Source organism: Aquarana catesbeiana, linkage group LG09 (genome assembly GCF_042186555.1).
Source record: "Aquarana catesbeiana isolate 2022-GZ linkage group LG09, ASM4218655v1, whole genome shotgun sequence".
Taxonomy (NCBI): Eukaryota; Metazoa; Chordata; class Amphibia; order Anura; family Ranidae; genus Aquarana; species Aquarana catesbeiana.
The window spans coordinates 213,353,494-213,376,337 of record NC_133332.1 but is presented as its reverse complement, the minus strand read 5'-3'; the positions used below and the strand labels follow the sequence as shown (position 1 = coordinate 213,376,337).

The 22,844-nt window shown below is 42.8% G+C and overlaps 1 protein-coding gene across 1 annotated transcript in view; it reads left to right on the top strand.

Moving 5' to 3' along the window:
• ADAMTSL2 (ADAMTS like 2) overlaps positions 1 to 22,844 on the top strand; it is a 162,765-nt gene that overhangs the window by 72,376 nt on the left and 67,545 nt on the right. Inside the window, exons 11-12 of the mRNA XM_073599673.1 lie at positions 1,460 to 1,790; positions 2,854 to 3,223. Of these exons, the coding sequence (XP_073455774.1) occupies positions 1,460 to 1,790; positions 2,854 to 3,223 (701 nt within the window). The remainder of the gene's footprint in view (positions 1 to 1,459; positions 1,791 to 2,853; positions 3,224 to 22,844) is intronic.

The window sequence follows — 22,844 nt, the reverse complement described above, 5'->3', positions numbered from 1 at the left end:
GAGGGATTTAGATACATTTACATATGGTGGAAACACCTCTTAAAGCCAAACTCCAAATTACGGTAAATTTATTTTTGTTAGCATTGGGTAGACTTCTCCAATGTCCCCACTGGAGAGATTTCCCATCACTTGCTATCCAAATGACAAGAGAGTTTTTCTATCACTTCTTCTGACAAAAAGGAGAGATGAACTCTCCATAATGGAAACATAGATCCAAAACTAAACAAAAAGACTGAAGTCCTACATTGTCCTTACTTTGTCCAAAACAAAGAAAAGTTTGCGTTGGAGTTATGTTTTAAAGATAAATTTTAGGCATGGTATATTTTTATATAGTTACATTGGCCCACTTGGACCAATGCAACTATGTATATACCACATGTAAGTATTTATAGCGTCTAAATAGATAAAATGCTATGTTATCAATTAAAAAAATAAATACTAATATATATAGTGATTATATATTAGTAATATTTTTTTATATCATTTACAGACTATAAGACACTGATTATTTACTTTTATTTATTTATTTAATTGTTCACATACCATTTTTTCTGGTTCGGTACTATAAATACTTATATTTACAGTATTTTGTTTAGGAATTTCTTGTATTCCTTTTGTTAGCAGCCATCTTTTGAAGTTTTTCACTGAGCGCAGGCTGGTTTATATATATTTTAGGAATATGCATATGCCATACCTGGCCAATGTCCCTGGAAGCTGGAAATCACTGAAGTAGGCACCACTACCACCAAATGAATGCAAAGCGTTCTCTGATTGGACACGATGGAGAGTTTGATGTCACTGCCCAAAGTCTCCCCCTTGTCCAATCAGAGAACGCTTTGCATTCATTCAGAAAGTGCAAAGCATTTTCCAAATGGCGCCCGTACCGAGTGGCTGACCTCCTGTATTCACAATGCATCAGACCAGCATCTCAGCATGGGACCCAAAAGCAAGTGGAGATCACCGAAGTAACCAAATCTACTTCAATGATTTCCAGCTTCCAGAGGCAGTGGCCAGGTATGGTATATTCCTAGTTATATTGGTTCAAGCTGGATCAATGTACCTATGTAAAAATATAAAATGCCTGGAATTCTTCTTTAAGTACAAATGTGATGGTCCTCTTTAACGTGAACCTGTAACAAAAAGATACAGATGCAAGCATAATAAGATGTCAGTACTTATCCTGGATAGAAAATCAGATCCAGAAGCTGCTACAATATATTGTGGGAGGTGGTGGAGGGTGGGACATGGCTGACCTCAAACTTGCTGCAAAGTTGTTATTTGCATTCTAGATGTGGCCTGGGTTTCGAGGCTTTTGGAGAATGATGGATCTGAATCATCACAAGCCAAGAGTATGCGTGGGCACATTATAGTGCTGGCTACTGCATACTAATGCTGGTTTATGTGGTATTTTCTAACTGCAGGTTCATGATAAGAAGCAAACACTTGTCTCACTTTGCAGGTCTGGAACCAAAATGGCAAGAATCCTTCCATCACTTTCCAGTACACTCTCCTACGAAGGCCGCATTCACGAATCACTCAGCCTGTGTATTACCCATTCCCCGAATCGGAAAGCGAAGAGAGCAAAGAGCTGGAAGAGGACTTGTCATCTGTAAACACTAGCTATGTTGCTAACCTTCAAAGAGGGCGACCAAAAGAAAAGGCACCTGGTTTAGGATGGCAGACCTCATTGGAAGGATTCAATTCTGCCGGAGGACAACAGACAAATGAAGTGTATGAGGGAGGGGAAAAAATGGATTGTGACCGAAGGACAAAATGCAAAGCTATAAAAGGTAGCTTTAGAGAATTTTTATTCTACAGCAGAAGTCACTGATTATTGCAATGTGCTCATTTTTTGTCAGTTATCTCAACAGCGGCTGTCTGTGCCTCTAAAAAGTACAATCAAGGTCCTTCCTACTGAGATTAAAGGAAAAAACAACTAGCAAATGTACCATTTTCAAACCAGCACAAGTAGGCTGTCATTGAACTTGGGAAACTGTACAGCAAAGTTTTACCGTGCTGGTCTATTAATGGGAAGCACAGCCTGCAAATGTAATGAGCAACTATTGTGGTTCCCATATATTTAAACACTCTAATACAGGGGTCTCTAACTGGCGGTCCTCCAGCTGTTGCGGAAATACAATACCCATCATGCCTCTGCCTATGAGAGTCCTGCTTGTAACTGTCAGCCTTGCAATGCCTCATGGCAATTGTAGTTCTGCAACAGCTGGAGAGCCGCTAGTTTGAGACCCCTGCTCTAATGTATAATAAAACATAAAATGAAACACTATTAACAGAAAAAAACACAATAAATTAACCTTAACAAAGCCTGGAGTGGAGTTCAGATTGGCCATTCCCCACCCTTAATACGTTAACAGTGATCTTGTGACCAAATGTCTAAAGTTTTGGTCATGTGACCAACTGAAGGAAGCTTGGAGCTGTGTGTTCTTCAAGCAAAGGCGAGTATTTTTAGCCTTTCTTGTGTTTTTTATCTAGCAGTCTAACAAGGCTGTTAACACAGCTTTAAATTATCACAGGGGCCTATTTTAGTCAGACTGAAATTACATTTTTAAACTGAAAAAGTTTCTGCAAAAAAACAAAAATGGAGGCTGCCATTTCTGACTTCCCGCTCTGAAAATGCTAGTTTCCTAGCTGCTTTTCTGGCTTAAATACTTTAAGTCATTAACTTAAAAGAAGAATGCTTATCATGACTTATGACTTTACTCCAACTCTTCATATACTTGTTTAAAGTCAATGATCGGCATAACAAGCCTTTTCCAGTCAGCAATTTCAGCCTTCGGGAAAGGTTTGTTTTAAATGTCTTTTAATAATGCCTTTCCTATTTTGTCTTTGCAGATATAAACACAAATCAAACAACTTTTATGACAGGTGACGGAGATCAGGATGCCACCCCCCGATTAACCTCAAAGGAGTTCTTGTCTGGAAATGCCATTATGAAGAAGTTCTCTGGCAAGAGTTCAGACTCCAGAGAGCCTTTCCATAGCTTAAACAGAAGTGTCATTTTCTCTCAAGGGGAACCTCTAAATTCCGTGGAACCCAACCTGGAAAATCTGTATGTCGACTATGATGACAATGATGAGACTGCTCCGTTCGACCTAAATGTCACCTTCCTGGAGTTCAGCATTGACCGATCCTTGAACACATCAGCCGAAACTCAGCTAAGCAACACAACCATCATTGCGACCAACAGAACTCAGAAAGGAAGGTAAGAGAGCCTTAGATTAATTTCCAAGATTCCCCATATAGTATTTTGAAGTTTGGAACCCACCATTAAAATCTCTTTATTCTTTATTATTTGATTTGCGGTAGCCAATTCTAAACAACCACCAGCTGCCACTCAACCTGCCACAGGCCAGCAGCGATTCTGGGTTCCCAGGGGCCAGCTACATGGCTGGCATTCTTTAGCTTTAGTTGGGTGTGCTGTGTTTCAAACTGTGCCAATTAATGCCTCCTGTTTTTACCACAACCCTTCCTTGTGTGCCTGGTATCACTAGGGAGCAAATATAAATCCTGAACAAAACAAATTGGCATCCTGACTTACGATTCCCAATTTTATTCTAGATATACAGTGGGGCAAAAAAGTATTTAGTCAGCCACCAATTGTGCAAGTTCTCCCACTTAAAAAGATGAGAGAGGCCTGTAATTGTCATCATAGGTATACCTCAACTATGAGAGACAAAATGTGGAAACAAATCCAGACAATCACATCGTCTGATTTTTGAAAGAATTTTTTGCAAATTATGGTGGAAAATAAGTATTTGGTCACCTACAAACAAGCAAGATTTCTGTCTCTCACAGACCTGTATCTTCTACTTTAAGAGGCTCCTCTGTCCTCCACTCATTACCTGTATTAATGGCACCTGTTTGAACTTGTTATCAGTATAAAAGACACCTGTCCACAACCTCAAACAGTCACACTCCAAACTCTACTATGGTGAAGACCAAAGAGCTGTCGAAGGACACCAGAAACAAAAGTGTAGATCTGCACCAGGCTGGGAAGACTGAATTTGCAATAGGCAAGCAGCTTGGTGTGAAGAAATCAACTGTGGGAGCAATAATTAGAAAATGGAAGACATACAAGACCACTAATAATCTCCCTCGATCTGGGGCTCCACACAAGATCTCACCCCGTGGGGTCAAAATGATCACAAGAACGGTGAGCAAAAATCCCAGAACCACACTGTGGGACCTAGTGAATGACCTGCAGAGAGCTGGGACCAACGTAACAATTGCTTCCTTCAGTAACACACTACGCCACCAGGGACTCAGATCCTGCAGTGCCAGATGTGTCCCCCAGCTTAAGCCAGTACATGTGTGGGCTCGTCTGAGGTTAGCTAGAGAGCATTTGGATGATCTAGAAGAGGACTGGGAGAATGTCACATGGTCAGATGAAACCAAAGTAGAACTGTTTGGTAGAAACACAACTCGTCGTGTTTGGATGAGAGAGAATGCTGAGTTGCAACCAAAGAACACCATACCTACTGTGAAGTATAGGGGTGGCAACTTTGGGGCTGTTTCTCTGCAAAGGGAACAGGATAACTGATCCGTGTAAATTAAAGAATGAAAGGGGCCATGTATCATGAGTTTTTGAGTGCAAACCTCCTCCCATCAGCAAGGGCATTGAAGATGAGACGCGGCTGGGTCTTTCAGCATGACAATGATCCCAAACACACCACCCAAGCAACTAAGAAGCATTTCAAGGTCCTGGAGTGGCCTAGCCAGTCTCCAGATCTCAACCCCATAGAAAACCTTTGGAGGGAGTTAAAAGTCCATGTTGCCCAGTGACAGCCCCAAAACATCACTACTCTAGAGGAGATCTGCATGGAGGAATGGGCCAACATACCAGCAACAGTGTGTGACAACTTTGTGAAGACTTACAGAAAACGTTTGACCTCTGTCATTGCCAACAAAGGATATATAACAAAGTATTGAGATAAACTTTTGATATTGACCAAATACTTATTTTCCACCATAATTTGCAAATAAATTCTTTTAAAAATCAGACAATCTGATTGTCTGGATTTGTTTCCACATTTTGTCTCTCATAGTTGAGGTATACCTATGATGACAATTACAGGCCTCTCTCATCTTTTTAAGTGGGATAACTTGCACAATTGGTGGCTGACTAAATACTTCTTTGCTCACTGTAAGTCCATCTAATATTCTGCAATTATTTTGCGTGTTTTTTGGCAGCCTGCCTTGACCTTTGCCTTATTACATCTCTGTCTGTGCGCTACCTTGAATTATTCACACTACACACTTAGCATTTACAGGTAGACATGATATGAACTGGTGAAGCAAAGAGTCCACACTAAACCACCAAACCCCAGATTGAGATGACTGCAATTTTGTGGGTTGAATCTAAATTTATTAGAAGTATTTTTGCAAACACAGACATTTAACTGTAAACCAGAGCTGTGGTAGACCCCTTTTCTCTTTAGAACAATATGTGTACCTTACTTGGCTTATATAGAAACACAATGCAGGAAGGGTATGTCAGAGCTTTAACTTGGCACTGAAGTCATTACTTGCATGCGAAGAACAGTTAAGGAAAAAAAGATTTTCACTAGCACTTTGCAGCATCTGCATTTACCTAGTTAGGTTGCCATTATATGTATAAAGGGACCCTGTCATAATTAAGACTCCTATCCACTGTTGAGGGCCTGCATCTCAAGACTTTTAAAACCAGTTCTCATGAATGAGAGCTGTGGTTGTGTCTGGTATCAGCCATCTTGACGGGTCCTTTATAACTCTATGACAGTTCTATTTTTATTTTCTGTATAGAATCTTTTTTTAAACCATGTCAATATACCTGAGCTAAATTGACAGGCATTAGAGAGAAAGAGTGAAAAGAGAGATCAGGAGGGAAAGCAAGAAGAGAAAGAAGGGGTGGGGAGAGGGAGATAAGATGGAGAGGGAGATAAGATGGAGGTGGAGATGAAGAGAGGGGGGATAAGGCTGGAGAGATAGAGATATGATGAAGGGGGGAAGTGAGAGAGGAAGTTAAAGATGAGGGGAGGAGGTTGGAGAGATAGGGAGATAAGATGATGGGGGGGAAATAAAGATGGGGTGAGGGAAATAAGATGAAAGGGAGAAGAAAGAAAAATATAAAGATAGAGGGGCAAGATGGAGAAAAAGGGAGATAAGGATGGAGATAAGATGGAGGGGGAAGAGACAGTGGGAAATAAAGGTAGATAGAGGGTTATGGAGATAAAGGAAAATAAGGATGGGGAGAGAGGGAGATAAGATGGTGATGGAGAGAGAGGGGATAAGGCTGGAGAGATGGAGATACGATGGAGGGAGAGTTAAAGATAGGGGGAGGGGGTTAGAGAGAGAGGGAGATAAGATGATGGGGTGTGAAATAAAGATGGGGAATCCAGAGATAGCTAGGAAGCCAGCATTGTGGGAAGGGGGTCAGCTCTTACTTTTCCCTCATGAGAGGTTTCTTTGGCGGTCTCATGGTTGTAAATGCCCAACCCCACGTGAGCATATAAAAGTAGTCTTTTTAGAGAACCACTTTAAACTCTCACCCTAAAAACTCAATTCCCAACTTCAAGAGACTACTGCAGCTGTCCCATTTTGACAATGCTTGAAATAGCTTGTAAAACATCTTTGAGAAATGTCAAAGGCTAACACACAAGCCCGCTTTCCAGGTAAGGATCTCATTTAATTTTGATGACCCCCAACTGTTGTCGTGTTGAGTTTCTGACCTCAAAGGTGTCTGGGATTGGTTTGGATTCGTAGAGATGATGCAGTAGCTCAATGGCCATGTCCAAAGACTCTCTTAAAACAGCTGTCTGGGAGGGAAACAAGATGAAGGTGAGAAGAGATAAAAAGATAAAGATAGAGGGATGAGATGGAGAGAAAGGGAGATAAGGATGGAGATAAGATGAAGGGGGAAGAGATAAAGAGAGGGGCAGGGTTATGGAGAGAAAGGAAAATAAAAATGGGGAGAGGGAGATAAGATGGAGGGGGAGATGGGAGAGAGGGAGTGAGATAAAGATTGGATTAGTGAAATAAAAATAAGGGGGAGGGGGGTTGGGATGATGGAGAGGGGGGAGAATAAGATGATGAGGATTAGATGGAGCAGGTTGGGGGGTGATAAGATGTAGGGGGGAGATGGTTAGAGAGGGGGAGATAAAGATAGAAGAGGGAGAGGTGGAGACAGAGGGTGATAAAGATGGGGGACAGGATAGAGAATGAAGACAAAGAGTGTGACAGATAAAGAGAAAAAAAAATGAAGAAAGGGAGAAAGAAGAGGGGGGGGGAGGAAATGAGGAAGAGAGGGAGACAGAGAAAGGGAAAGAAAGAGAGCTCCTTGTCATTCCTCTCTGCTTCCCGCAGCCCGTTTAATAGCGGATCATTCTTCTCAGCAGTTACAAAGAGACGTGTGTCTAGAGAGACAGTCTAGACAGGACATTATTAGCCTGGAGTTTAAATAGTATGTTGAGTTTCTTGTGGAATGCAAAGCATAGGTGTCCTCTACAGAACGTCTAACTTACTTTTTTATATGTATAAATGTGTAGACGAATTCATAAAGCATCAGTAACATAAAGAAAAGGAAATAAAATCAAATTGCCTCATGCCCATGATAATGTGGGCATCTTATCAAATTGTTGTACTCAGGCACTGTGGCAAATGAAAGAAAAGAAATGTACTTTGGTCAGTTGTAAATCTTTAGGGAAAAAAATAGCCATCAGCAGCCTCTACTTGCATTATTGCTTTTAGCAGCCATAACAAGTTCATAATAAGCTGTGGAGAGGAAAAAAGTGATTTTAAATAACATCAAATTACAGAGTAACAATTCCAATATATTGTATACATATTTTTTATGAAAAAAAAACAATTTTAAAACTAAAGGCAAAACTTTATTTTTAGATTTGGATAGATCAGTGAGGGGATGGAACCCCGGTCAGGTTTGTATTGTTGTCTGTGCCCCCGTCAGGGAGATTTATTTCCTTTAATTTTACTGATTACGAATGACATTGGAATGAAAGTGAGAGTAAATCCAAAATCTTGAGTCACCACCAGAACAGGAATAGAGGGGAAACCTTCTAATGGGGACCCTTGTTCCAGTCACAAAAGTCTAAGTCGAATGCCCTGTACACACGATCGGACTTTCCGACGGAAAATGTGCGATCGGAGCTTGTTGTCGGAAATTCCGACCATGTGTACGCTCCATTGGACTTTTTCCATCGGAATTTCAGACACACAGAGTTTGAGAGCTGGCTCTAAAATTTTCTGACAACAAAATCCATTTGCATAAATTCTGATCGTGTGTAGACAATTCCGACAGACAAAGTGGCACGCATGTTCGGAATCAAGCAGAAGAGCAGCACTGGCTATTGAACTAAATTTTTCTCGGCTCGTCGTACGTGTTGTACGTCACCGCGTTCTTGACGTTTGGAATTTCCGACCAACTTTGTGTGACCGTGTGTATGCAAGACAAGTTTGAGCCAACATCCGTCGGAAAAAATCCAAAGGATTTTGTTTTCAGAATGTGCGATCGTGTGTACAGGGAAGAAGAGGTCATTTCTTTCACATTGGAAGGATACTGTCCCTTCTGTTGAATCTACAGGACAGGAAGTGAAGGCAAATCTCCATTTACAGACACAGATTTTCAAAAACTGACAGCGGTTTTAACTCTTCCCTACTCTATCAAAAAAGAAACCAAAAGTTCTGGCTTTAGATATACTTTAAATAAAAATTAAGCACCTAAATGGCCACTTTGCAAACAAAGCTGTAAGGTGATACAGGATGGAGTACACCCTCCATTTCAGCAGTATTAGATTTTAAAAGTGACAAGGACTACTGAGATCTTGCTAGCGTGTGAGAGATAACACTATGGGGGATGATTTACTAAAGGCAAATATACTTTGCACTTTGCAAAGTGCAGTTGCTCCAGAGCTTAGTAAATGAGGTAAACATTCACTTTGCAAAAAATACCCAATCACGTACAAGGAAAATATAAAAAACATAATTATTGCTTGTACATGATTGGATAGTGAAAGTCAGCAGAGCTTCTTCTCATTTCCTAAGCTCTGGAGCAACTGCTCTTGCAAAGTGCACAGTCTTTAGTACATTTGCCTTTAGTAAATCAAAGTGCATTTGCCTTTAGTAAATCAACCCAATGACCAATGAGGCATTTTTCCCTTGGGAGGGAAGAACTTGGCAGAGATTGATAGCATTAAAAAAACAACATTTAGCAAGACTTGTCATGTTTTTGTTTTATTTGCCACATAGTTAAACAGGTGTTGGCCTGTTGGCTGCCCCATAGTTTCACAATTGTATTTAACTAGGGATGAGCTTTGAATTTGAGTCAAACTCATGTTCGATTCGAACATCGGCTGTTCGCCAGTTCGCCGAACAGCGAACAATTTGGGGTGTTCGCGGCAAATTCGAATGCCGCGGAACACCCTTTAAAAGTCTATGGGAGAAATCAAAAGTGCTAATTTTAAAGGCTTATATGCCTGGTATTGTCATAAAAAGTGTTTGGGGACCTGGGTCCTGCCCCAGGGGACATGAATTAATGCAAAAAAAAGTTTTAAAAACGGCCGTTTTTTCGGGAGTAGTGATTTTAATAATGCTTAAAGTGAAACAATAAAAGTGTAATATCCCTTTAAATTTCGTACCTGGGGGTATCTATAGTATGCCTGTAAAGGGGCGCATGTTTCCCGTGTTTAGAACAGTCTGACAGCAAAATGACATTTCAAAGGAAAAAAAGTAATTTAAAACTACTCGCGGCTATTAATGAATTGCCGGTCCGACAATACACATAAAAGTTCATTGATAAAAACGGCATGGAAATTCCCCACAGGGGAACACCGAACCAAAATTAAAAAAGAAAAATGACGTGGGGGGTCCCCCTAAATTCCATATTCCATTCCATTCCATACCAGACCCTTCAGGTCTGGTATGGATATTAAGGGGAACCCCGGCCAAAATTTAAAAAAAAAAATGGCATGGGGTCCCCCTCAAAAGCTATACCAGACCCTTCAGGTCTGGTATGGATTTTAAGGGGAACCCCGCGCCAAAATTTAAAAAAAAAAACGTCGTGGGGTCCCCCCCAAAAATCCATACCAGACCCTTATCCGAGCACGCAACCTGGCAGGCCGCAGGAAAAGAGGGGGGGACGAGAGAGCGCCCCCCCTCCTGAACCGTACCAGGCCACATGCCCTCAACATTGGGAGGGTGCTTTGGGGTAGCCCCCCAAAACACCTTGTCCCCATGTTGATGGGGACAAGGGCCTCATCCCCACAACCCTTGCCCAGTGGTTGTGGGGGTCTGCGGGCGGGGGGCTTATCGGAATCTGGAAGCCCCCTTTAACAAGGAGACCCCCAGATCCTGGCCCTCCCTCCTGTGTGAAATTGTAAGGGGGTACAAAAGTACCCCTACCATTTCACAAAAAAACTGTCAAAAATGTTAAAAATGACAAGAGACAGTTTTTGACAATTCCTTTATTTAAATGCTTCTTCTTTCTTCTATCTTCTATCTTCTTTCTTCTATCTTCTATCTTCCTTCGGTTTCTTTCTCCATCTTCTTCTTCTTCTGGTTCTTCCTCCGGTGTTCTCGTCCGGCATCTTCCTCCGCGGCGTCTTCTTATCTTCTTCTCCTCGGGCCGCTCCGCATCCATGATGGCATGGAGGGAGGCTCCCGCTGTGTGACGCTTCTCTCTTCATTTTTTTCTCTTCATCTTTTTCTCTTCATCTTCTTCTCTTCATCTTCTTGTCTTCATCTTCTTGTCTTCATCTGTGGGGGATATTTTCTTGGCACACTTTGGGCCCCTTTTGAGCATCATTTAAATGCCATGACCTACCTGAGTATTTTTGCCAACCATGTCCATCCCTTTATTGTACCCATCTTCTGATGGCTACTTCAGACAGGATAATGCACCATGTCACAAAGTTCAGATCATCTCAAACTGGTTTCTTGAACATGACAATGAGTTTACTGTACTCCAATGGCATGGAGGGAGGCTCCCGCTGTGTGACGCTTCTCCTCTTCTGACGGTTCTTAAACAACGAGGGGCGGGGTCATCCGTTACGTAACCCCGCCCCTTATGACATCACAGGGAATGCCACAGGGAAGTTCCCGTCAAGTTCCCGTGCGTCAGACTTGACGCACGAACCGTCAGAAGAGGAGAAGCGTCACACAGCGGGAGCATCCCTCCATGCCATCATGGATGCGGAGCGGCCCGAAAAGAAGATGAAGAGAAGAAGATGAAGAGAAAAAGATGAAGAGAGAAGCGTCACACAGCAGGAGCCTCCCTCCATGCCATCATGGATGCGGAGCGGCCCGAGGAGAAGAAGATAAGAAGATGCCGCCGAGGAAGATGCCGGACAAGAACACAGGAGGAAGAACCAGAAGAAGAAGAAGATGGAGGAAGAAACTGAAGGAAGATAGAAGAAAGAAGAAGCATTTAAATAAAGGAATTGTCAAAAACTGTCTCTTGTCATTTTTAACATTTTTGACAATTTTTTTGTGAAATGGTAGGGGTACCTTTGTACCCCCTTACCATTTCACACAGGGGGGAGGGCCAGGATCTGGGGTCCCCTTGTTAAAGGGGGCTTCCAGATTCCGATAAGCCCCCCGCCCGCAGACCCCCACAACCACCGGGCAAGGGTTGTGGGGATGAGGCCCTTGTCCCCATCAACATGGGGACAAGGTGTTTTGGGGGGCTACCCCAAAGCACCCTCCCAATGTTGAGGGCATGTGGCCTGGTACGGTTCAGGAGGGGGGGCGCTCTCTCGTCCCCCCTTTTCCTGCGGCCTGCCAGGTTGCGTGCTCGGATAAGGGTCTGGTATGGATTTTTGGGGGGACCCCACGCCGTTTTTTTTTTTTTTATTTTGGCGCGGGGTTCCCCTTAAAATCCATACCAGACCTGAAGGATCTGGTATAGATTTTGAGGGGGACCCCACGCCATTTTTTTTTTCAATTTTGTCCAGGATTCCCCTTAATAGCCATACCAGACCTGAATGGCCTGGTATGGAATTTAGGGGGACCCCCCACGTCATTTTTTTTTTTTTTATTTTGTTTTGGGGTTCCATACTATAGACACCCCCCAGGTACGAAATTTAAAGGGAGATTACACTTTTATTGTTTCACTTTAAGCATTATTAAAATCACTGCTCCCGAAAAAACGTCTGTTTTTAAAACTTTTTTTCCATTGATTCATATCCCCTGGGGCAGGACCGAGGTCCCCAAACACTTTTTATGACAATAACTTCCATATAAACCTTTAAAATTAGCACTTTTGATTATTCATGTTCGTGTCTTATAGACTTTAACGGTGTTCGCGTGTTTGAACAAATTCTTTGCCTGTTCGCAAGTTCTGGTGCGAACCGAACAGGGGGGTGTTCGGCTCATCCCTATATTTAACATATACATTTGTAGTTGCTCCCCCCTAGTGGTCACACTTGAAGATAAGGGATTCTGAATAGCATTCTTGTTTGAAGTAAACTACTGGGATGGGGACATTTTCCAAAGTGGCTGTCTGTTATACGAGGATCTACTAAGCAACAATAAGTCAGGTAAGCAGGATGAAGAGTGGCTAGATACCAGGATGCTTGGCTGACAATTACATTTGAAATGCGTTCATGTTTTAGGTATCTCAGGGTTCTCTGCAGGGAAGCAGAGAAGGCACACAGGCACCTGGAGCTATCTACTATTTACAATAAGACCAGTTAGGAATTATTTTACACACAAGTTCACTTTAAACCCCAACTCCAGGAATATGCAAATTCTCCCTTGCAGTCCAGCAGTGCAAGGATCACCTGCTTGCTTATTCTAGGGAGAATAAAAGCACTTTTACTTACGCAATCCTCTGCTCCCCCAGCAGATGGTGCTCCCCTAATGCTTTGGCAGTGGACTATCCCTTTGAATCATCACATCCCATGCAGGGCTGAACCCTGCTTTGATCCTGATGACGTCAGAACCTTTGCCTGCTGGAGTATGGGGGAGAAGATGCTTTGGGGGCCAGTCTAGCAGTGGGGAAGAGGGGAGGAGCAGTGAAAACTGATTTTGTGCCCCCCTAAATAAGCAGTTAACCCCTGCAGCACCACTGCTAGGAAGGATTTTCAAGTTTCCTGGAGTTCAGCATTGAGGGCTGCTCAAATAAGCTTAATTTAATTTGTGTTATAGTGTATTGTTTGCAGTTCAGTCAGCCCTGACCCACTAAGTGAGGAGCAGTAAAATACAGTCATTATATAGGAAAGGAAGCCAAGCCCTAATATGCAATACGCAAATATGGCTGTCCCCAATGTGCATACAGTATATACTGTTTTTACACACTGTACTCAGAAACAAGGTTAGCGCACACTGATAAATGTATTGACATTAGGCTGATTACATTCGGATATATTTAAAAAAAAAAGTGAAAATAAAGTTCTCCTTTAAAATGTCCCCGGGAGCTGTCTGCTGCTGGAAACCAAAGCAGTGCCAAATCAGACCGGCACAGCTCCACTGAGAAGGAAAACTTAAAACCACACACTGCCCGCTCATTTATATTTCAAAATAAATAGGATTCCATTTCTTTTAATGATAGACTCTGTACAGCGGTGCTTATTTAAGAGGCTGAGCGCGCCATGCGGGGAAACGCGGTTTCTCCCTATGAAGGTTTATAGCAGAACCAAAGTCAGGCAGCGTAAGTAATAATTTCTGACGCACATAAAGTTGGGCTCCATACTACGAAGACCTGCCGGGCCGCCCTCGCCAGGGATTAGATGCTGCCGTGTTTGTGTCCTTTTAATTTGCCCACACCAAACCACAAAGAGAAAATAACTAAGGTAGAAGCAGCCCAAATGTTTAACTTGCGAGGTGCAGACATGGAAAGATCTGTTTGTGGGCACCTGAAACCTGCAATAAAGTTATAGAAACGTTGATTTAATGTAGACTTGTTTAAAAAATTTTTTAAGGAATATCACAAATATTTGCGCTTGGTTAGATGGGCACTTAAGCAGGGAGATTGGCACAAAGCAGCTTTGTTATCTGTCATCGCAAACATCTGTGGCATTGAGCCAGGATAGGAGGGGTAGTCCACCCGAAACTAGTACCTCAGTTTGTGGTGGATGGTGGACCGATAAACCACCCCAACCCTTCTTTTGTCTCATGGGCACTCTGTTGGTGAGTTCCCAGGGCTGCATACCTGCTGTGATCATCCTCATGATAGGCCCCCACTATCCTTTTTTATTTATTTATTTTTCATTATGGAGAATGTAACAGGAGAGGCTGGAACACCCTAAAGTGGATAGGAACCCTCTGAACTTCCAAGTGGCAAGGAGTCAGGGGGCCAGGAGGAGCAGAAGCCAGGGTCTGACTCAGCTCAGTAGGCTTCAACTATAGCTAAGACATCAATTACAGGTGGGCTGACCTTTTAGTTAAATGCATTTAGTTACGATTTCCTGTTCAATTACATTTTTTAATGAAATAAAATAACTTTAGTTTTTAAACTATTCTAATGGCACCAACATTGTGACCTATTTGTGGCCCTTGCAGACTGGAGCTGGATAACAGTGCTTTATTGACTGGAGCCCACCAATGCAGGCTAATGTTTGTTGGCACTTTCAAAGCCTAATTGAACTTTAAGTTTAACCACTTGACCTCAGGAAGGTTTTATCCCCTTCATGATCAGCCATTTTTTGACATTCAGCACTGTGCTACTTTAACTGGCAATTGCTACCCAAATTAAATTTATATCATTTATTTTGTTTACACAAATAAAGCTTTCTTTTGGTGGTATTTAATCACCGTTTTTTTGTTTTTTTTTACTATATAAATGGAAAAAAAAACAGAACATTTTTGGAAAAAAAACAACAATTTCTACTTTCTGTTATAAAACATATCCAATAAAATCAAATTTCTTCATAAATTTAAATTTAAATGTATTCTGCTAGATGTCTTTGGTAAAAAAAAAACAATCCAAATAAGTGTATATTAATTGCTTTGTGTGAAAGTTATAGCTTCTACAAACTATGGTATGTACACTCACCAGTCACTTTATTAGGTTCACCTTGCTAGTACCAGGTTGGACCCCCTTTGGCTTTAGAACTGTCTTAAAGGAGAAGTACAGCCAAAGCTTGTTTGGCTGTAATTCTCCTGTGGATCACAGGAATGCAGTTTGTTCTGCACTCCTGTGATCCTTTTTCAGCGTGCTGAAGTCTGCTGTCTGCTGACGTCACAGAGCCGTTCCAGGCTCGGCAAAGATCACAACCATATGGTTGGGATCCACCCACATGCCTGGACCGGCACCCTGCTCAGACTCTCAGTGAGGTGCTGAGAGCCTGACCTGGCCACTCCTGCCCCCTCCACAGCCTAGCACTCCAATGAGCACATTGGGCAGAGCAGAGAACCGCTGACTGACAGTCAGCGGCTCTCTGCTCAGAGAGCTGTGAGAACCGAGCGATCGGCGGTGTTTGATAGCTTGGTTCTTAGTGTTAGAGCCAGCGGGGGACAGGGGGACATTCAGCTAGATAAGTATGATTCTACAAAAAGAACGGATTCCCATACCTCTCATTAATTCTTGGTGGTTTTCAACAAGGTGTTGGAAACGTTCCTCAGAGATTTTGGCCCATATTGACATGATAGCATCACGTACTTCCTGCAGATTTGTCGGCCGATGATGCGAATCTCCCATTCCACCACATCCCAAAGATGCTCTTTTGGATTGAGATCTGGTGACTGTGGAGGCCATTGGAGTACAGTAAACTCATTGTCATGTTCAAGAAACCAGTTTGAGATGATCTGAACTTTGTGACATGGTGCATTATTCTGTTGGAAGTAGCCATCAAAAGATGGGTACAATGGGTACAATAAGGGGATGGACATGGTTGGCAAAAATACTCAGGTAGGTCGTGGCATTTAAATGATGCTCAAAAGGGGCCCAAAGTGTGCCAAGAAAATATCCCCCACAGCATTACACCACCACCACCAGCTTAAATTGTTGATACAAGGCAGGATGGATCCATGCTTTTATGTTGTTTGCACCAAATTCTGACCCTACCATCTGAATGTCGCAGCTGAAAATGAGACTCATCAGACCAGGCAACATTTTTCCAATCTTCTATTGTCCAATTTTGGTGAGCCTGTGCAAACTGTAGCCTCAGTTTCCTCTTCTTAGCTGACAGGAGTGGCATCCGGTGTGGTCTTCTGCTGCTGTAACCCATCTGCTTCAAGGTTCGACGTGTTGTGCATTCAGCGATGGTATTCTGCATACCTTGGTTATAACAAGTGATTATTTGAGTAATTGTTGCCTTTCTCATCTCGAACCAGTCTGCCCATTCTCCTCTGACCTCTGACATCAACAAGGAATTTTCATCCATACAACTTCCACTCACTGGATATTTTCTCTTTTTTGGCTCATTCTCTGTAAACCCTACAGATGATTGTGCGTGAAAATCCCAGTAGACCAGCCCGGGATGATCAGAAGGGCAATCAAAGCCTAACAAGTGTATGTGCCCTGCTTTTACTCACAGGAATTGGGCTGCATTTTCTCCCTGAAGTTGAATTCAGGGAGAAGAAACAGACAGATCGCTGTTCGGTGTTCTGTGTGTTTTTAACCACAAAACTCTGTGCTGTGATTGTCCACATCCAATCAGCAGGTATACAGCCAAAATCATTGGATGTAACCTGCTGACAAACTCATGCTGTGTCCAATCACAGCACAAATCAGCAGGGGGTATGCGCAAATGTGCCTAAAAACCAGGAAGTGAATTGCGAAGTACCCGTACTTTGTTTCTGTGACACCCACTAGCAGTAAATGTACTGTGAGCAGGTGATAAGTGGTTAATTCAGGTAAATCAGGTAATTCCCCGCACTTAACCCATCCCGCGGCAGCATTCCGGGCAGCGTCAGCTTCTCTTCGGGCTGTTCTCTCTGGCTGCTTCCCCTGCGTCTCCTCCCTCCTCCTGGCGGTCAATCCCATCAGATCTCCTTTCGGCCAATCGGGTGATGGGTCTCACAACCCGCTTCCTGATTGGCCGCGAGGAGAATCAGTGTTACAGTAGTGAATATTCATTCGCTATTGTCACACAACTGGGTGGGCTCAGAGCGCAGTTCTCTGCACCCACAGCCCACCCTTTTGTGAAGCCTAGTAGAGCCTCTGGCTCTAATTACGTGCTTCAACCCCCCCCCCATTGGAATCCATGCGTCTGGCATCCTGCATGTAGATTAGGGGGCTGGATGCATGGATAGGGGGGCCTAATGGATGGGCCGCCACTGGGTCCAATACACTCCCTGCTAAGTCAGAAATATAGTAATGCAATCAGCAGAGTTTATGCCCCTCCCTTTTTTGAGAGCCACCAATTCTAATTCAGCAAGGAGTGTGGCAGATCTTTGTAGACAGACAAGCGTGGTGGCTTTTCTACTCAGACTGTGACTGCTTTCTAGAGAAAACTAACAGTAGGACATTAAACAACTTTGGTTTTGATGCACCCGGAATGTATGTAGCTGATTTAAAGTGGTATTAAACCAAAAAGCAAACTATTGTTATATTGCAGATTACTAATTCTTAGATGTGATGGCTGCATCTGTTTTCTTTTTTTTCCTTCTTTACCTTATTTTTGCATGGTGATCTGGCCAGTAAGTCTGTTGTATTTTTAAAAGAAAAAGCTCTCTTGCTGATATATCAGTTACAGGGATGAGACAAACTACTTACCACTGATATGGGTGCCTACAATGATCAGCTTTTATGTATGTAGAACCTTTATCCCAAAAGGAAAAAAAAAACTGTTGCTGTAACTGCTTATAAAGTGTGAGTTGGAATTTGGCTTCAATTTGTTATGCTAAATCTGATAGTGCATCTACCAGGAAAAAACAGTGATTATTGCTAGCGTCTATAGCAGCCACTAGTGATAATCGCAAGTAAAACACTGCATGCTGGTTGTACCCAAGTTGATCGATCAATCAACTTGGTACATTCAGCCTGCCCATACACGGTTCGAATCGCGACCTGTGCCTGCTGAACCGTGTATGTCCTGCCTAAAACTGACAGAGTCCGGCCTGTCAGGTGAAAGCATACGGACATGACGTCACTTCCGGTTCATCCTGTCACTTTCCCCGGCTAGCATTGCCGGGAAAGGAATGTATTGCAATATGATTTGCATTGCAATACATTCAGTGGAGTCCAGATGAGACAAGCAGGATCTTTTAGACCCTGCATATCTCATTTAAGAGCCTTTTACCAAAAAATCACCACATAGGGGACTCTTCGTCCCGTATGTGATGAAAATGAAAAGTTAAACAAAAAAATAAAGTTACACCCAATCACATGAAATCCCCCTCCCCCCCCAAAAAAAATTTTGAGCTCCACCCCCACACATACACACGTACGTACGTGAACAAATGTGTGTGGGACTCCTGCGCATGAAAATGTTGATTGCAATACAATACACATGTTACATGTGACTCTGCATACGCCGGAGGGAAAGCAATAATTCTAGCACAAGAACTCCTCTGTAAAACTAAACTGATGACCTACAGGGGGTTTTGAAGCTTCGCCTATAGAAAATATAGGGTACTGAAGGTTGTTGCCATTTCCCAGGCCCACACAAATTTAAGGTTCTGCGTGTTGGGTATCTATTTACTTGGTGGAACCTCGTCTTTTATATTTTACCAAAATGTGGGTAATTTATTGCATTTGCTTGCCCTAAAATTTGTTTCCTAAACCTTTGCAGTAATATCTTGTTACATAAAAAATTGGAACTACCGCTATTTTAGTCTAGGGTGTTTGCTTTCAGAAAATATTTAATATTTGGGAGTTTTATGTAATCTTCAGGCCTAAAATGATTTTTTAAACATGTGCAAAAAATGCAAGGATGGGTCTGACAGTGAAAAACTGAAGGTTCAATTGGGCTTTAAAAGCATCTCTAGGGATTATCACGCTATATAAGAGTTATGCCGCGTAATTGGCAGAATGCGGCACAATTTCCGACAACCAAACCATGGATTTATTTTCGACAGATGTTGGCTCAAACTTGTCTTGCATACACAGTCGCACAAATGTTGTCAGAAATTCCGAACATCAAGAACGCGGTGACGTACAACATGTACGACGAGCCAAGAAAAATGAAGTTCAATAGCCAGTGCGGATCTTCTGCTTGATTCCAAGCATACGTGGACTTTTGTGCGTTGGAATTGTGTACACACAATCGGAATTTCCGATAACAAAGTTTGTTGTCGGAAAATTTGAGAACCTGCTCTCAAGCATTTGTTGGCGGAAATTCACACAGTCGGACTTTCCAATAACAAGCTCACATCCAACGTTTGTTGTCGCAAAATCCGATCGTGTGTACACGGCATTAGAAAGTAAGGGAGCCAGTTTGTCAGATTTCTTTCATAATTATTATTGTAGATGTAGCACCCTGGAGTTTAGGCAGGGTTGCTCCTAAATTTAACTGGCAGGAGTAATTACTGTGGATAAATAAGTCTGGCATTGCTGCACTTTTCTCTTCTGCCGCTAGGTGGCCGGGTACCTAGTGGCATTAGATACGAGGACGATGCAAGGCCTGATTATGGGTAAGGGGCATCTTAGCCAATGCGCAGGGGTTTTCTTGAATCCCTTGGCCTGCTGGGAGAACCTATTCATTTGGGTGAGGTCAGGTGATCTGTGTTCTGTGCCACCTGGATGGCTGTCTGGGCGGATGTGTGTTGTACTGCCCGGGCTGCTAGGCTGTAGATTGGGCCTATCCCGGGCACATCTGGCTGCTAGGCTGTCTGAGGGCCTATCCAGAAGCAAGAGAGCTGCGCAGGGATGGGATTGCGGCTTGCAATACAACCAGAAGAGACGGTTCTGCCGGTATTAAGCCAGGGACCCAGCCAGCGGAGGTGACGCTTGCAGAGCAGCCTTGTGTGTCAAGCCAGGGACCAAGCAGTCCAGTGGGGTGAAGCTTGAGAAGTATCTTGAGTGCCAAGCTAGGGACCCAGCAGAGAAGCGGGGGGGTGACACTTGAGGAAGATTCTACCGTGAAGATTGGAGGAGCTCAAGGTATTCAGTGGCAGTGAATCATTTAGTCTAGTGAGAGACTGGGAGCTCAGTGGGCTGAAGAACTACAAGAAGTGATTGTAGTGGAAGTGAAGGAACTGTTAGACTTTGTGTTAGAAACTGTTAAAAACTGTTGCCATAGGAGACAGCATTTCTACACATGCAGATGTGGCGTCCCGCTGGATGCCTTTCCCTGCATGGCTGTCCTCCTGTTGAAGTCTCGGAGTCTGCTAATTAATCTTGCAACTACCTAAGGGTGTCCTAGCCATAACCCTCTCTCCCAAAGTTCTGTTAAGAGAAATAAAATCTCTTTTGCATTCAAGAAGTGTCTGGCGCCCAATGAATCTAACTGCTTTGCTCCCACCATGCCTCTACAACCCACCATATACAAAAGGATGTCAGCTATCTCTGGCCCTGGAGGTTCTCATTAGACCAGAGGCGGCTAGGGACCTTGCTACATAAAGATTTTTTATTTTTTTGCTACAGAACAATTATTGCCTTATAAGAACAATCCTCTGGACAAGCCGATCAGGGGCAGATCTTGCAGTTTGACAATCATAATGCACGCAAGAGTTGCATACATTAGCAGATTTTGTATATTTGGCATGTATATATTCTGCTCAATTCCTCATAAATTTACACTGAATTTAAATATCTGATCAACAAATCTCAGGTGCAAGGAGCGTTATTCTCAGGAGAAAAGAGGATTACACTTTGCTACAAACACTCGTCTTCAAGTCAGGCAGCCAAAATAGCATTAAATTCCAGGCCCGGCCAGTTTGCCAAAAGTGTTTTTCTTTCTTTTATTTTTTTTCTCTGTCCTCTTCTTTTTTGGCACTGAAATTCTAGTAAAACACTGCATGATAAGTCAACAGAGAACGAACCTGCTCAAAGAATATTCTGCCGAAATAAAAGTAGGATGACCACCCAGAGAGGTCAGAAGACACATGAAAGGACTTCACCGCCATAGTTATCCCCCAGACAGACGGACAACAAACGTCCTGTTGCTTTCACTTAACACTCAAGTTTTCCTGTTCCACATTTTTAGCTCTCTGACATGATTGCTGCTGCTCTGTTCTCATTATTGTCCCGTTTAGTTACTTTTCCTTCCCTCATTATGTGACTCTTTACTTTGCTGTGTCCATTTTTCCGATGGGTGATCTGAACAGGCACGGACACCCTACATTTATGAAAACTAATGGCCACTGCAATCCCTTTAGTAGCCTGTATCTGCTGGTTATGAACAATGCAGCTCACAGCAGCCTCAGAAGGCAAGTACAGTCTGTCATTTGTGCCCTCATTTGACCATTACTTGACTGTTTGATAGTCAAACCACGTAGCTCTCCTGCAGATTGTGCAGTATACCTAGGCTTCAGATCATCCCTAAATCCTGCCTGCAGCTGGTTAATGCCGCGTACACACGGTCGGACTTTTCGTCTACAAAAGTCCAACGGACGCTGACGGACTAAAGGTGGCTGGTAATCCGATCGTGTGTGGGCTTCTCCGGACTTTCAACGGACTTTTTTAGCCTCAAATCCGACGGACTTTAGATTTGAAGCATGCTTCAAATCTTTACGTCGTAAGTACGACGGACCCCGAAGTCCGCTCGTCTGTATGCTAGTCCGACGGACAAAAAAACGACGCATGCTCATAAGCAAAAACTAAACGGAAGCACTCGGTCTAGTAAAACTAGTGTTCGTATTGTAGGTAGCACATTCATCACGCTGCAAAATCTGTGATCGTTCAATGCAGCGCATTTTATTTCTTCTTTACGAAGGCTCTAAAGAACGAAGGTGTTTTGCTGTTCATAATCAGAGTTCTCCCAAACTGATTTCTGGATTCTTTTTCTCTTTGATCTCATGAATGATATAGTATGCCTTTTTAAAACAATGTTTCCATACTAATAATACTTTTTCCCCTTTTTATTTTTTATTTTTTATTTTTTTTATTTTTTTTAGGTTTGTAAAGTTAACACAAAGAACCCATTATTATTTTTTTTTTTTTTTATAGTGTTTATTTTTTAGTTTTTAGATAAAGTTAACCCAAAGCACCGTTTTTGGTTACGTAATTTTTTGGATTTTCAAGACTTACCACTTGAACATTATTAACATTAGTAATGTATTTTTGGTGTGTTTTTTTTCAAACTCAATGAGATTGTTGTCCCTTGTTAATTTAACATTGTGTGTAAAATCAATGATTTCAAAGAAAACACATAAAGTCTTTTGCTAAACTCAAAAAATATCCATTTATTCATGGTCAAAATAAAATAAAGAGGAAGTCAACGCTGGAAAAAGTCGGTGTACCAGAAAATTGGGATCTTGAGGAGTCCATATAAGAGGGAGCACAATCTGGTCCAAGAATCCCAGAGATCAACAGCACCAGCAGATGATCTAGATGTCCCCAGACTGTGGTCCTACAACAGCCTGCGTCTTCTGTCAGACCAGACTGAACCCAGGTCATCATTTTCTTCTCTTCCCTGCAGCCTTTCCTCCACGCTGCCCTGCAGCCTTCCCTGTAGCCTTCTTTTGAGGCTGTGGCTCTGGTGTTTCAGTTGTGGCAGGAGGAGGAGGAGGAGGAGGAGGAGGAGGGGGGGCTGCCTCATGTAGTTGGGTGTTTTGTGTTAGCGTGCCCTGCAGCCCCTTATGGATTGTTTCCCCAAATAGGCGCTCACAAATGAGGCGCTGCTCCCAATCCATCTGAAGAAGCCTGCTGGCTAAGTAGCAGCCATAGGATTCTTCCGCTTCGGGGGGGCTTTTTAAAAAACGGGTGGCCTCTTGCATGAGGCGCAGGGATGCGTCCTGTGTGACCATCCCCTTCCTGGCCCTTTTTTTGGGAAGGTGGAGGGGAGGCA